The sequence below is a fragment of the Meles meles genome, chromosome 16 (assembly GCF_922984935.1).
Source record: "Meles meles chromosome 16, mMelMel3.1 paternal haplotype, whole genome shotgun sequence".
Classification (NCBI taxonomy): Eukaryota; Metazoa; Chordata; class Mammalia; order Carnivora; family Mustelidae; genus Meles; species Meles meles.
The window spans coordinates 60,808,144-60,824,109 of record NC_060081.1 but is presented as its reverse complement, the minus strand read 5'-3'; the positions used below and the strand labels follow the sequence as shown (position 1 = coordinate 60,824,109).

The 15,966-nt window shown below is 48.9% G+C and overlaps 1 protein-coding gene across 1 annotated transcript; it reads right to left on the bottom strand.

Moving 5' to 3' along the window:
* Window positions 1-340: 340 nt before the first annotated feature.
* Window positions 341-15,215, bottom strand: TLDC2 (TBC/LysM-associated domain containing 2). Its single transcript, XM_045981893.1, has 8 exons — window positions 15,036-15,215; window positions 12,814-12,971; window positions 12,393-12,495; window positions 10,991-11,152; window positions 10,375-10,527; window positions 8,101-8,196; window positions 2,241-2,314; window positions 341-990 (listed from the first exon to the last, which is right to left on the bottom strand). Exons 3-8 carry the CDS (start codon window positions 12,423-12,425, stop codon window positions 855-857), a joined length of 654 nt encoding a protein of 217 aa, XP_045837849.1. The 5' UTR covers window positions 12,426-12,495; window positions 12,814-12,971; window positions 15,036-15,215; the 3' UTR covers window positions 341-854.
* Between the last annotated feature and the right edge of the window lie 751 nt (window positions 15,216-15,966).

Below are 15,966 nucleotides of genomic sequence, written 5' to 3'. Positions count from 1 at the left end.
ATCCCAGGACCCTGGGATCATGACCTGAGCTGAAGGCAGTCACTTAACCGACTGAGCCACCCAGGCGCCCCTAGAATTCCATTTTCATAAGAGATGTATGTATGTATGTATGTATGTATATATATATATATATATCTCCATGGAAAATTGTCTGGAAGGGTGTATATGAAAATGAAAATGTTAGGGTTTTGGGCAGTGGTTGAATTTTAGGCAATTTTAATTTTTTTTAAAGTCCTCTGTTTTTTCTACAATCAACATGTATTATATAATTTCTTTTTTTTAAGATTTTATTTATTTGACACAGAGAGAGATCCCAAGTAGGCAGAGAGGCAGGCAGAGAAAAAGGAGGAAGCAGGCTCCCCGCTGAGCAGAGCCTGATGAGGGGCTTGATCCCAGGACCCTTGGATCATGACCTGAGCCAAAGGCAGAGGCTAACCCACTGAGCCATCCAGGCGCCCCAGTTGTATAATTTCTAAGAAGAAATTTCAGGGGGGTGGCTGGTTTGCTCAGTCAGTGGAGCATGGGATTCTTGGTTTCAGGGTCATGAGTTTGAACCCCATGCTGGGCATGGAGCCTACTTTAAAAAAACAAATAAATAAAAAGAAATTTCATGAGGCTCTTTGTGCTGCTCAGATGAGGTGTGAGTCCCTTTCACTCCTTCAGTCACCTCTACTGGAGAACATAGCTTGCTTGCAGGACTGTCTTGGGTCCCCAGGCCACGGGGAGGTCTGGTCATAGCCATAGTCATCCAGGTTTCCGAGAAAATGGGCAGCCCTCTCTAACGAGAGTCCAGAAGGCATTCATGAGCAGGTCTGAGCATTTGTTGCTTCAGGAAGCTGCCCACCACGGGGTCTTCAGCTCAGGACCCAGGCCTCCAGCTCCTTGATGCAGAACTGCTCTTGCCGGGCCAGCACCTCATTATTGAAAGTTGCGCAAGGGTGGCTTCCCCCGTGGTACAAGTCTCCATCCAACCACAGCCCAAACTGGCCACTACAGAGAAGAAAAAAACCTTGGCATGACTCACTCCTGGATGTCTTCCAGGTCTACACCATCAGCCATTGGCCTCACCACGACCACAGCTCAGTTTTGCCTATTTCACCTCCCCTTAACCCAATTTATATCCAGAATTGTTGGAAACTCCACCTGTTGTTCCCCATAGGATTTGGAGCATTTTTAAAAATAGTTAAAAAATGATTTTTTAAAAATATTTTATTCATCTATTTGGCAAAGACAGTGAAAGAGGGAACACAAGCAGGGAGAGTGGGAGAGGGAGAAGCAGGCTTCCCACCAAGCAGGAACTTTCCTGCTGAGCAGGGACCAGGACCCTGGGATCATAACCTGAGCCGAAGGCGACACTAAACGACTGACCCACTCATCTGCCCAACACATACATACATACACAGGCGCCCCTAAAGTTAAATGATTTTAATAAATATATACAGTGGTGTACCACTGTCCACAGTCAAGTTTTAGAACATGTGGAACATTTTAAAGATGGCAGTGCTTAAAGGAGTGACTCTTACGGCATGGACTCAGCCCAAAACACTTCAGAAAGCATCCATTCTAATCCCCTCACTGGACAGCAAACCAGGCTGGGGCTGGGAAGTAGGTTACTGCAGATCAGCAATGACTTGTATGTTCTGTCCCAGACTCTCCGTAGAGGCTCTTCAGGGAGTTGGGAGGGCAAAGAACTTGCCTGGTACTAGTCAAACACTGCTTTCATCTTTGCCCTTGAGATAAGATTTATTCTGCCTGAATCTGGGGGTCTCACCAGGAGTAAGGCTAACTTTTTCTTCCTAATGATGAGTGGTCATCTGCCCAACACATACACACGTGCACACGCACGCATGCATGCGCGCATGCTGGTTTCCTGGGCAGATGCCTGCATTCCTCCAGTGAGTTATGCATCCTGATTTAGCCTCCCATCCCTTGACTCTAGCCTCATCCATCCATGCAGAATGCTCTTCCCCAAATCACATGCACTCAGACTAAGCTGTCATCAACTGTACAGACTTCGATGGATAGTCCATGCCATCCTTTCCCCACAGTGTGTAGAGGAGGCTTGAGGGATTTGGTTGGGGACTAGGCAGCACCCAGGCAGTGTTGAAGGGAGAGGCCTCAAAGTTCACCACCAGCCTCTTCTTCTCTGGGGCAGCCTAGCCCAGCCTTTCCGGATGGGAGAGGGACCAGAACCCAGACTACCCCAAGACTCCAGACCCTGGGAGGACTGAGACACGGACCTGCTGCTGCCCATCATCAGTGAATCCAAGTCTCCTTTCACAAAGAAAGAGTTGCTTCCTGTCCACTTAAAGACCTGGGATGACAGGAGAAAAGTTGGGTTACTGGGTGAGTCCTGCCCTTGCGGTTTGACTCCACACCACTGGGTGGCAGTGTCGTGGAGGAAACGGAACATCCAGGCCCAAGCCCCAGCTAAGCATCAAGAAGCACCCTGGCCCCTGACGATTATTTCTTCCCATTTTCCCCAGATTTCACCTCCTCTTGCCTTCCAGTCTGAGCTCCCACAAGGAAGCATCCTGCTTCCAAAGCTGGAGAGAGAAGGGGTAAGGTCCCGGTCCCGGTCAGGAGCTGGGCCCAGATTTTGCCATGAGCTGTTTCCTCTTATCTTGCTGGAGCCTGCCCACTTCCACACGCTGCCTCATGCTCGGTTCCTGAACAGGTCATGTGGGCCCCACCCCGAAGACACACCCAGACTACCCCCATTTCTGTCCTGTCCATGTCCATCTCCACTCGTGCCCACCCAATCCGCGCCAGTCACTCCTCACTAGCTCACAGCCGCCTTACACGTCCCTGCTTCCAGTCTCCTGCCCACAGCCCATCTCTGCTCTGCCATGTGATCGGATATTGCCTTTCCTCTGCCTGAAGCCGTCTGAGGGCTCCCCACTGTGATAGAAATACAATCCAACCCCTTAGTCTAGCTGGAAGCCCAGCCTGCTCTGACCCCTGCTTTCCTCTCTGACCTCTCCTCCCCCTACTGACTGTACTTCGGCTACACTGGCCTTGCTGTCCCTGGGACACCCAAAGCTGTTCCTGCCGTAGGACCTTCACACTTGCTGATCCTTCTACTGAGAACGGTTTTCCTCCAAATCCTGAAATGGCCTACTTCTCATCTTTCAGCCCAAATGTCCTCGCATAGAAGTTTCCTGGGTCACCCTGTCTAAAGCAGCCCTTCCTCCCAGGTCCTGTTTCCTTTAACTCAGCATTTAGCAGTCTTAGAGATGACCCTGTTCATAATGATGTTCCATTACTCGATCCACCTGTAAGCTGTCTGGATGCCCAGCAAAATTCCCAAGGTGTGGTAGAGATGTCTGTTGAATGAACAAATTATTCAAGAGTCAATTTGACTAATAAAAATACTTTTAGAGGGCCACAAAAGTATAGCATATTACTATCTGTAATTAGCTGTTTAAAAAATGTTATTGAGGTGCCTAGGTGGCTCAGTGGGTTAAAGCCTCTGCCTTCAGCTCGGGTCATGATCTCAGGGTCCTGGGATTGAGCCCCGCATCGGGCTCTCTGCTCGGCGGGGAGCCTGCTCCCCTCCCCCCCCCCGCCTCTCTGCCTACTTGTGATCTCTCTCTGTCAAATAAATAAATAAAATCTTTTAAAAAAATGTAACAAAAAAACTTTTAAAATGTTACGAGCAGCCAAAAGGTTTTTAGCAAGAAAATAGACTAATAAAAAAATAAGACTTGGGCTCACAAGAGATAATATGAACAGTGACCATGAAAAGACAGAATCATTCAATTCCTTCTCTACTTTCACCAAAGAATGTGATCCTCAAACTTGAAGGAGTAAGATAAAGGTTGCTTAGAAGAAATGAAGACCCTGTTCGTGGTGCCATTTGGAATTGCCATCAAGGAGCCACCGAGAATTTGTAAAGAACACAAGAGGTACCAAAAGAAAGAAGATAGGCATAGATTACCCAATTACAAAACAAAACAAGAAACAGGATTCCAAAATGGGGCTGGGAAGACAGCCCCTGTTAAAATAATTCATTTCAGGCACCTGGGTGGCTCAGTTGGTTAAGAGACTGCCTTCAGCTCAGGTCATGATCCTGGAGTCCCAGGATGGAGACCCACATGGGGCTGCCTGCTTAGCAGGGAGTCTGCTTCTCCCTCTGACCTCCCCCCTGCCATGCTCTCTCTCTCTCTCTCTCTCTCTCCCAAATAAATAAAGTCTTAAAAAAAAAATTCATTTCATTCAACATTTTTTTTTTTAACATTTACCAGTCACTGTTTTATGCACTGGGTAGAATGGTGAATATAACAGACAAAAATTCCTGCCTTCATGGGGCTCCCATTCCAGTAGGTGGAGGCAGGTAACTAAGTAAAATAAGTAGTATGTTGACAAATGCTAAGGATAAAAAAGTAGAGAAGGACAAGAAGGGTTTTCAAAGAATGGAGTGTTATAAATTTAAATTAGTTGGTCTTAGAGAGCCTCTCTGAGATGGTGACATTTGAGTGGAATCCTAAAGGAGGTGAGACCTGAGCCATGTGGTGATCCAGTAGAAGGCAATCTAGGCAGAACAGCATGTGCAAAGGCCCTGAGGTAGGAGCAGGCCTGCATGTTTAAGGGCCAGCTCAGAACTCACTGTAGCTAGAGCAGAGTGAGGGAAAGGAAAATAATAAGAAAATAAGAGACAGGTCAAAAGATGTAGGGTCTTGTAGGTTGTTTTATTTTTTTCTTAAGATTTTATCTGAGAGAGAGAGAGCAAGAGAGAGCACAAGACGGTGGGGGAGTAGTGGAGGGAGAGGGAGAAGCAGGCTGAGCAGGGAGCCCAATGTGGGGCTGGATCCCCGGACCCCAAGATCATGGCCCAAGCCAAAGGCAGATATTAACCAACTGAGCCACCCAGGTGCCCCAGGCCTTGTAGGTTCTTATAAATACTGGCTTTACTCCAAGAAAGGAAGCTACTGGCAGCTTGGAGCCAAGGACTGACATGCTTTGACTTACCTTTCAAAAGGAACACTCTAGGGGTGCCTGGCTGGCTCAATCTGTTAAGTGTCTACCTTCAGCTCAGGTCAGGATCCTCGAGTCCTGGGATTAAGCCCACATCAGGCTCCCTGCCCAGCAAGGAGTCTGCTTCTTCCTCTCCCTCTGCCTCTCCTCACCTGTGCTCATTCTCTCTCTCTCTCTCTCTCTCTCTCTCTCTCTCTCTTTCCCTCAAATAAATAAATAATCTTTAGGAGGAAGAAAGGAACACTCCAGCTATTGTGATGACTGAGGTGGAAGCAGGGAGACCCTTTTAGGAGGGGTATAGCAGGAACAAGGACAATAATGATGCCAGCTTGAACCAGGAGACAGCAAAGGACATGGTGAAAGGTGGTGGGTTCTGGGTACAGATAGAGAAGGCAGAGCCATCAGGATTCATTGACTACTCAGCTGTAGAGTATTACTGATAGGCAACAAAGACCCCCAAATTTTTGGTCTCAGTGGCAGGAAAGATGGAGCCATTAACTTCAGTGGGGAAGATGGCAGGAGGGGCAGATTTTGTGGGGGAAAGTCAGGAACTCAGTTTGTGACCTATGAGGCTTGAAATGCCAGGCTTAAGGTCCAAGCAAAAACTCTGGGGAGTATGGATATATGTCAGTTTGGAGTCCAGGGACAGAGGCCATCAGCACGTGGATGGCACGCACAGTGGTGAGAATGGATGAGACCTTGAAAGAAATGAGGGTAGAGAAGAGACAAGAACCAAAAACTTGGCTCTGGGACTCTCTAACATCCAAATGTTGTGGAGGTGAGGAGGAACCAGCGAAAGATTCTGCTGAGGAGTAGTCAGTGCAGCAGGAGGAAAATCCAAGAACTTTAGGATCCTAGTATGTGAATACAGGAAGGCAAGTGGTAATTAGAAGCCAGCATGTGTCTACTTGGAACAAGGGACCCCTTTCCTGTTTCCTGGAAAGATGACCAGGCTGGCTGATGGAGACAATGAAATAGATACCTTGTGTTTTGCTTTAAGCAAGGAGTCCATAGGTCCTCGGGACCTCCTTGTCATGGGACCAAATAATTGTGTTGCTGAGTAAATCTGTAGGTCCATGCATTAGAGGGGAGGTCTCTCATGGCAAAAACAAACAAACAAACAAAAAAACAAAAAAAAAAAAAACAAAAAACATCTAGAACTACTTCTTCATCTTCTTCTTCTTTTTTTTTTTTTTTAAGATTTTATATATTTATTTGAGAGAGAGAGCATGGGAAGGGAGAAGGTCAGAGGAAGAAGCAGATTCCCGGTGGAGCTGGGAGCCCAATGCGGGACTTGATCCCAGGACTCCAAGATCATGACCTGAGCCGAAGGCAGTCACTCAACCAACTGAGCCACCCTAGGTGCCCCTACTTCTTCATCTGCTGAACAAATATTTCATGAGGACATGCTATGGGAGTGCAAGGGGATATGTCCTCCCTCACACACTCTGACCCCCTACCCATTCATCTGTTGGGTTCCTAAATGGGCATTGTCCCCTCTCCAATTACTCTCCAGTTACTTTGCACATGCTTCAAGACTGCTCCCTTTTGCCCTTCATCACCGGGTGATCTTGGTTGTCCATCAAGGCCCGACTCAAGAAGCTCCTCCTCTAGGAAGACTCCTTGGATCTCCCCACGCCTGTTTCTGCATCTCATCCTTACCACTGAATAGCAAGTCACTCAAGTTCTCTGTGCCTCCGTTTCCTCAATGCTAAGTGGGGCCAATAATAGTATGTACCTCAGAGGAATGTTGTCATGATTAAACGCGCTAATTTGTGAATGTCTCAGAATAGTGCCTGGCAGGTGGTATACTAGTACCCAGTTAGCTGCGACTATTTTTATGAGTAGTAAAAGTAGTGTGCTTCATGCCAAGCCTGCAACGCTCAGCGTCTTATTCAATAAATAGCTCAGAGATGGAAAAGCTTTAGATGGGAAATGTTGGGGACTATCCCCCTCCCTCCTTCAAAAGCCCTGCTCTCCGGCAGCAAGTACCCTCTGACTCCACCAGTCTTATCTCTGTCATTCACCCATCTCCTAGTCACCAGTCACCATGAATTAGAGGCTTAAGTTCTGGCTCCCCATCCTTCCCTCCTTCCTCATTCCTGCCAGTGTCCTTGGTGAACCTCGCCATCCGCACAGACCTATCCTGTGCCTGCCTTCAGCACCCTTCCTTTTCCAGTGCAGGGGATTTCTTACTCCACTAAGGCCACTGTCCCCTCTGTCCACACCCAGGAACCTGTCCTTCCCAGTCTGTTTCCAATGCCCCTCTCTCTTGGATCTTATATTCCAACACATGGCTCAGCAGGTGTCCTTGCTCCAAGTCTCTGACCACAAGGCCACCTCTCAACTGTTGTTTTCATCTTCGTCTCATTGTCCTTCAGTTTCCCTGGCTGCCCTTCCCCCACCAGTCCAGACTAGGTCCTGTGGTCCATTTTACATTTCCACTCCCTTCAACTTCTGCTTCCCTCTCTCCCTTGGTCACACCAGCTTGGTGAAAGCCCCATCCTGGAGGAGCCCTCCCAGCCATTCTTTCCATGCCAGAACCCGAGGAGCCAAACATAGCTGGCGGAAAACACATGCCCAGGGGACGAGCTTGCCTTTAAGCTGATGCTCCCTACCTCCAGTTCACGCTGCCTAGCTGTCCTTCTGTTTCTCTGGTTCTCTCTGGGAGGCCTCCCTCTCCACTCCCGTGATGGCGATTTGGTACCTTCTCTCTGCTTAGCCTGTACACTCTCTCTCCCAACCTCCCTCTTAGCCGATGACCTCAGCCCACACTTCATAAGAAGACTGAAGTCACTGGATGTGTCTGTCTTCATCTTCCTACCTGTACACCCACAGATCTACCTGCACTTGGACCCATCTTGTCTTTGCATCCTGTGTTGGGTGAGCAACACCCCTCTTCCTTTATGAGCCAGTCTGGGGTCACCAGGGACCTACTGAGCACTGTAAGAAATGAAGATAAACAGGACCAAGGGGGATGTCCTGCCCACCACTGGCCTGTCCCATTCCTTCTGTAGAAAGATGGAGGGATACCAAGCACCCCAGGATGGGGGATAGAGCTAGGGGCTACTGGGCCACAGGATCGTTATAAAACCGCCCCTCCCTTCTCCCTGGGAATTTCACCTTTAGCTGTGGGGAGAAGGAGAAGAGGAATGTCTCTCCGGTACCATAGAAGCCTTTGCTGAGTCGAATGGCGGAGGAAGAGAAGGCTCCAAACATCTGGAAAGCAGAAGAGCTTTGCTGTGGCAGCTGGCAGGGAGTGGAGCTTAGTAATATAGGCTTATCCAGCGGGGCGCCCAGGGAGCCTGGGACAGAGCTGGGGGGTAGGGAGGACCGCATGGGCCCATCAATGCCTGTCCTTTCCTTTAATATTCCCCAAGGAAGAACTCTTGCTGCCGTCTTCCTAGTTTTTCTTAAACGTGCTTATTTTGTAAAAGTAATCCTTGTAGAAAAGTATTAGAAGTTATAGACAAGCAGAAAGAGAAACTAAAGTCATTCTAATACGCCCTTCTGCTCTGCAATGTGACTGTTCTTAATGTTTTGGTGAGTTTCCTTCCACCGTCTGTTTAATGCCAGTGTATATATTCATATACAGAAAACCAGATCTTACAGTACATCTGGGTTTTTTTTTTTTAAGTTTTGTTTATTTAAGTAATCTTTGCACCCAAGGTGGGGCTCAAACTGATGACCCTGAGATCAAGAGCTGCACGCTCTTCCAACTGAGCCAGCCAGGCGCCCCATACCTCTGTTTTGTAACCCCCCTCACCCTTCATTTTTCTTTATAAAAGTTCAAATACACAGAAAAGCAAAAGCATGGTACAGATGCCTTCCATGTGCATTCATGTGTTCTCCGTATTTACTTTCTTGCTCTTTATATATTTTGCTGTTCTGTTGGATAGTAAGTTGCGGATACTACAAGCCTTTCACCTCTAAATGGTTCAGCTCCTAAGAATGGGGATTTTTCTCAGGGCGCCTGGGTGGTTCAGTGGGTTAAGCCTCTGCCTTTGGCTCAGGTCATGATCTCAGGGTCCTGGGATTGAGCCCCGCATCGGGCTCTCTGCTCGGCGGAGAGCCTGCTTCCCTCTCTCTCTCTCTCTCTGCCTGCCTACTTGTGATCTCTCTCTCTCTCTCTCTCTGTCAAATAAATAAATAAATAGATAGATAGATAGAAAGATTAAAAAAAAGAGAATGGGGATTTTTCTCATGTATGACCACAATGCCATCATCTCACCTAAGAAAATTAACAGTAATTCCATAATACTATCTAGTATCCAGTTCCTAATATATTTTCTCCATTGGCCCAAGAGTGCCTTTCATATCCTGCTTTAGGAACAAAAACTTGGGGCGACTGGCTGGCTCAGTCGGTGAAGCATGCAACTCTTGATCTTGGGGTTGTGAGTTCAAGCCCCACGTTGGGTAGAGAGATTACTTACAAAAATAACATCTTTAAATAAATAGATAAAAATAAAACAACACTTTTAATAGTTATGGCTCTACATTATCTTTCTTCCCAGTAATAGTTCACTATGAAGCAGAACCACAGTTCATTTGGCCATTTTCTCCCATGGGATAGTTGGTGGACTTTAAGTTTTCCCTCTCATACAGAGTGTTGAGGGGCAGAGGCAGGACCACTGGGAGGCAGCCACAGGGAGTCGGTTTTGGCTTAATATAAGGAATCACCTCCTCACGGTCAGTGGCATTCTGCTAAGGAAGGAGCTCCATCTTGAAGACCTGAGCTCCGCGGCCTTGAGGTGGAAATTCCTTGATACTGGTGTCTTGAGATGGAAGGAATGCCTGTGCACGTGAGTGTCCTCGGGGACCCTCAGGATCTCTAACATGTTCCTCCCATGGAAGAGCAATTGAAACCAGCATTAACCCCCTCCCCTGGCCCTGTCTAGAGAGCCTGGTGCCTGGCAAGATCCACACCCCCCACCTCCGGTCTTGATGAGACAACAGGGATCTGAGACCATGACTTCCCAAGGTCCGTGGTGGCCTCTGCATAGCCGGCTTTCCCTCTTAGTCCCCAACTAACAGGGCGATGTTTTCAAGCATAAATGGTTCATTAAGGTGTAGAACCCCCTCTTGAGATGTCTCCCCAGTTGATTATTTGCTTCACCTCTGGCCTGCCTGCCTAGTAGGCCTGTAACTCCAAGAGGGCTGGAACCACTTCTGTCTTGACCTTGCTCTCGTCCATCCACATCTAAGTTCACACATAGTAAGTGCTTAATGTACATGTGTTGAATGACTGAATTAGGGAAGGAAGGAAGGACGGGCGGCTCAATGTTTTCATCATTGTCCCTTGCAAGTGACAGGCTGTCACCTCTGCCTCCCATCCCTGAGGCTGCCCTGGGGCAGGGTCCCCAGTGTGTGGTTGGGTGGGGCCAGGGCCCAGCTCACCTGCCCATCCTGGTCCCTCAGCACCAGCAGCACCGGCCCACTATGGCCTTCCATCTGCCTGTACAGGCTCCGCAGGCTGAAGCCATCTCTCGATGTGCAGAAGGCGAGGCTCCAGGGATGTCCCATGACTCTTGGGGGGAGGTGGAGGCTAAGCTAGGAACAGGGCTGGAGGTAAGCAGGGGATCTGCATCCTCCCCCCGCCTTCCATCCTGCCCGCAGGGTCCCAGAAGGACTGAGGTTGAACAAGCCCCATGCACACAGGCATGTGACTTTATGGCTACCAGAAGAGTTTACTGTTTCCAAGAGCCCATTAGAGAGGGTTATCATTCCCATTTTATGGTTGAAGAAAATTAGGCTCAGGGAGGTAAAGCAACTTGCCTAAAGGCCACACGGGGAGTAAGTGGCAGAGCTGGGATTTGAACCAAGGTCAGCTCTCCCTCAGGACTTCCTCCCCTTGGTCACCTTGGTCCAGCCCTCCCTCTAATCCTCCCTACCTCATCCTTCCACCTTCCCTCGGGGCCTTGGGACAGGGCAGGAGCGACCCCAGGTGTCCCTGGATCTGGCTGGGGTAGGGCAGGAGGGCGGGACCCTGAGGCTTCTGGCACTGCGCCCGAACCTGCCTAATCTCTGAGGCTCCTAGAACCTGGCTGGCTTCTGCCAGCTGGGGCTCCACAGGATCTTCAGGAGCAGGAGCTGAGACCGGAGCTGGGGCTGGGGCTCTCTCCTCTTCCTCTTCCTCACCCTCCTCCACAGACAGAGCGTCCTCCACCTGGCTGGGCTGTGAAGACAAAGAAGGACAAGGAGAAACTGGCTTCCATGTCCTCGGAGCCAAAAGCCTCGGCTGCCTCATCACCCCTGCTCAGGCCCCAGCCACCACCAGCCCGGACAGAGGAGGCTGGTGCCCATGACTGACAAGACCCGCCTCTGCCAGCCCAAGGTCAAAGGTACACACGCCCATCAGATGTGGCCACCACGGACTCTGTGGTTTGTCTGCCAGCCTGCTCTAGATCCAGAGTAGATGCCAAGGATCAAGTTCGAAGCTCAGGGGCAGGGAGAAGGGCAGGTGGCAGCCCGGCCCAGCCCAGCCCTGAGAGCTGCAGCCGTGTGTGTCTGCACTTGAAACAGTGATAATAATATCAATAATCCGAACAATAACAACGCAGACAGCAGCCAATGTCGGTCAGTGCACCCTTGACCAGGCCTGGCTGAGTGCTCGCTGTGCATATCTCTCTATATTTTCCCAAGAATCTTCAGAATGTTCTCCTTACTCTCCTTATTTTACAGAGGAAAGAAATGAGGGCCAGAGGCTTCCCTGTCAGCCAGGAGACAATGCATGTAGCAGCTGAGAAAGCACGTGCAGGTGTGTGTGAGATGTGTGTTCGTCTGTGGGAAGGTGTGTATCAGTTTAAAATAGACTTGTGTTGGCAAATCAGTGTGAGAAGGTGCTGAGTAACTTTGTGTGTTTACCCATCAACATGTTGTGAGTGTGAGTTGGGATTGTATAAATAGGTGTGTGTCGGTGTGGATGTGGGTTGGCTCATGCATTCATTCAATTGAGCTTCCACTCTGTGCCAGAGTGTGTGTTTGAGGGTGTGTGCATGTGCATGTGTGCATGCGTGTGTGTGTGTGTGTGTGTGTACACATGCACCTGCCCACAATGACCTGGGGACTTTTCCTAAGAAGGAGAGGCCTCCTTCGGATGAAAAATGACCAGGACACTGCTTTCCTATTCCCCAGGTTCAGGCCCAAGGAGGGGGTCCTAGCTGCATGGGGCTTCTGGACAGAGCTCCAACTGGCTGGAGACAGGAGTCTGTGCTCCTTGGGGTCTCAGGACCATGGGGTAGGGGATCCAGGTCCCCGGGTCCTGAACTCTGAACTCCAGGGCAGCTGGAGAGGGACTTGGAAGGGGAACAAAGCACCCGACTACATCCAATCCTAGCCCGGACCTCACCCTACCAGAGATCTGGCCTCCCCCACTTTGCTGGCCTGACCTCCCCAGCCCAAGCTGGGCCCCTTACCAGCCGAGTGTAACGCCAGCGGAGACCGTTCATTCTGTCTGAGCCAGAGTCTGGTAGTACGAGTCCTGAGCTCTCCCAGGAGAGGAAGCACTGTGGTTAAGGCCTAGAGATGAGAGGGAGAGGCCTGGGCACACCCTGCTAGCTCCTAGGCACCCAGCTGCCCTTTGCTCTCTGTCTCTCTCTCTCCCGTCACTCCCAGGATGAATCGTCACTGGGTAGGTCTGTGAGGTCACCTACCCTCAGCATTCAGGGTCTCACTTGGAGTTCGCAACTAACCTATATTAACCATACACCATAAATTCTAGCTGAATCCCTTCCAACTCCTTAACCTTCTAGAAACTTGGCCTAGGGATTCTGGCTTTTTTGGGCAGATGCCTGAGCTCCAGGCTGGGAGTCTGGACTCTCTGGTTCTCTCTCTTACCTTGGATAAGTCCCTTGTAACTTTGGGCTTCAGTTTTCCCACTCAAAACATGTTGGACCAGATCATCTCAGAGGCCCTCACAATACTGACTGCCGGCAACTCAGTTCCCTCTGAAAGCCAGTGGGTGTATTTTAACAGAAGCTCGAAAGGAGCCAAGCCTAAACCAAAAGAACAAGTGAACAAAATCTTCATTTTTCTTATTTAAAAAGTAAGGCATGAGTATTATAGAAAGTTTGAGGAATGTAGAAAAGAATAAATAGAGATACAAAAATATCCATAATTCCATCTCTCAGAGATAAACTCTCAACCCTTAACTGTATTTTTTCCAGTCTTTTTCATTTTATAAAGTGCCTTTTCCACTTAAAAATGAGAATTTTCCAGTTATATTCAGCACCTTTTGAACACATGATTTTTAATGACTACATATTATCTCATCATAGGATGTATCATTTATTCCCTAACTGTTGGACATTTTGTTTGCTTCTAATTTCTGTGATTATAAGCAAAACTGTAGTGAAATTCCCTGCTCATAAATACAATTATATGCTTTATGATAAACTTCAGAAGTTGAATGCTGGATCAAAGGGCATACACATAGTTTTTTTGGTTTGTTTTTTGGTTTGTTGTTTGTTTGTTTTTTAAATACTCTCCGCACCCAGCATAGTGTTCTAACTCACAACCCCAAAGTCGAGTGTTGCAGGCCACTGGCTGAGCCAGCCAGGCACTCCCATATAGTTCTTTTTTTTTTTTTTTTTTTAAGATTTTATTTTTTTGGGCGCCTGGGTGGCTCAGGTCATGATATCAGGGTCCTGAGATAGAGCCCTGCATCAGGCTCTCTGCTCAGCAGGGAGCCTGCTTCCCCCTCTCTCTCGGCCTGCTGCTCTGCCTACCTGTGCTCTCTCTCTCTGTCAAGTAAATAAATAAAATAAATAAATTTTTAAAATTTAAATAATAAAAAATAAAAATAAAAAAATTTTTAAAAAAGGTTTTATTTACTTATTTCAGATAGAGAGGCCAAGTATGAACAGGAGGAGGGCCAGAGGAAGAAGGAAAGAAACAAATAGACTTCCCTCTGAGCCAGGAGCCTGACAAGGGGCTCAATCTAGGACCCAGAGACCATGAACCCCACCCCCCAAAGTCTTATGCTGAACCCACTGAGCCACCAGGCGCCCCTTATAATTCTTTTTAAAAAATAAATATTTATTCATTTGACAGAGAGAGATCACAAGTAGACAGAGCAGCAGGCGGGGCGGGGGCGGGGAGAGCAGGCTCCCGGCTGAGCAGAGAGCCAGATGCGGGGCTCAATCCCAGGACTCTGGGATCATGAACTGAGCAGAAGGCAGACGCTTAACCCACTGAGCCACCAGGCGCCCCCTATAGTTCTTGATAACGTTTCCAAGAAGGAAGGCTTCCCAGCGCTTAAAGCTGACCCACCTTGAGGTCAGGTATCTTTAGCGAATCTCAGGGAAATCTATTTCTGATCATCAAATTTTATACCCTTAAATTACAGATAAGGAAATGACCACTCAGAAAGTGAAAGAGACTTACCATAGCCCCACTAGTATAACACGGTGGTGACGAGTACAGTCTCTGGAGTCGGGGAGTTCAAGTCCTGGTTTTGCTACTCTCTTACTAGTGACCTTGGGCAAGTTAATTCACATCTCTGTGCTTCACTTTTCTCTTCCGTAAAATACTAATAACTACCTCATAGGGCTGTTGTAAGAGTAAAAGAAAATAATGCTGCGGTGCCTGGGTGGCTCAGTCAGTTAAGCATCCAGCTCTTGGTTTCAGCTGGGGTCATGATCTCATGGATGGAACCCTGCTCAGTGGGGAGTCTGCTTAAGGATTCTCTCCCTCTACCCTTTCCCCCACTCATGCATCCGTGAACTCCCTCTCTCTCAAATAAAGAAATAAATAAACCTTAAAAAAAAAAGATAACGTTTGAAGAACTAGGTGCTGGACCCAGCCTTGGTCCTTCTGTTAGCAATTCAATGAGATAACCCAGAGCGCCTGGTGTTTGGTGAGAAGTGGGTAAATGACAGTGCTTACGGCTATCCCCCCCACACCGCCTCTGAGAACTCCAGGGTGCAAATTCCTGACACGTGGCCACCCAGTCTCCACCTGGGCTCTTCTGGGACAGATGGCCACGTGGTCATTAATGGGGGGAAGAAGTAGCTCAGTGGGCAAGGAAAAGGCAGGAACTGTGGAAAAAATGTACTTACACTGCAAAGCCTTGGCTTCTGGCAATCTCCCAGCCTGTCCAGCCCGAGGATTTCCTTAGCACATCTCCCCGAGAGACAGGGCCACTTCCAGAACGAACTCTTCCATCTGGCAGTCTGTCCGAAGCAGCTTTAGCTCTGCATCCTGGTGCCCCCCTCCCCCCAGCAGCAGCAGCTAGCTCCAGGCGCTCCTCCCTGGCTCTTATACCTGCCTCAAGGGTGGCCAGCCCTGGCCTTGTGCCCGCTCCCGTTCCAGTCGGGAAGCCTGGCGGGAAGCCTGGCAGTGATTATCGTCCATCAGAAACTCAAATCCCATAAACACACACAAACAAGACCTTGTCACCCTCTGACCTCCAGCTCTGCCCTCACCAGTCCAAAGGGATGGAGGACACTGACATCATAACTGTCAGGTGCCACCCAATGCCTGAAGCCTACCATGAGGAACTTTGCTTCTTTATCAGGTACAAATGCTACAGGAAAAGGCAATGCTATGGGACTCTCTGTTGATCACCGCACCCCGATGCTGTGGGGTGGGGGAGACCAGGTCTGGGAGGCAGAGAGCAGTCCTGCGCTGTCCTGCTTGTTTCCCCTCTCTCTGATGGGGTGAGGATTCTTTCATCACTGGCCTGGTGTGACAGTACGTGAGATCATTCACAGGAAGCCCAGTGTTTGGCACACAGTAGGGACTTTGCCCACAGGGGTTCCTTTTCTGTCCCTGGCTCATGGTAGGAGTCCGTGAATGCTGTGTTGTCAAACCACAGAACCTCAAGTTGGAAGAGGCTTCAGCTAATCCCAGAACAAGCAGTCTCGCCTCAGGGCAGTGTCCCCTGGAGAATAGGTCCACCAGTGGTCTCCTGGCCTCTGCTGGGTGGGCGAGCCCCTTGTCTCAGGAGGCCCACCTCATTCTCACACAGCTGAGAGGGTTCTCTTCTGC

Excerpts from the sequence above, each read along its gene's own strand:
- TLDC2 (XM_045981893.1), bottom strand. The coding sequence starts at position 12,425 with ATGAACGGTCTCCGCTGGCGTTACACTCGGCTG. Across the intron at positions 11,153-12,392 it reads GCTGGCGTTACACTCGGCTG|CCCAGCCAGGTGGAGGACGC; the intron begins GTAAGGGGCCCA and ends TTGTCTTCACAG. Across the intron at positions 10,528-10,990 it reads GAGCCTCAGAGATTAGGCAG|CTTAGCCTCCACCTCCCCCC; the intron begins GTTCGGGCGCAG and ends CCCTGTTCCTAG.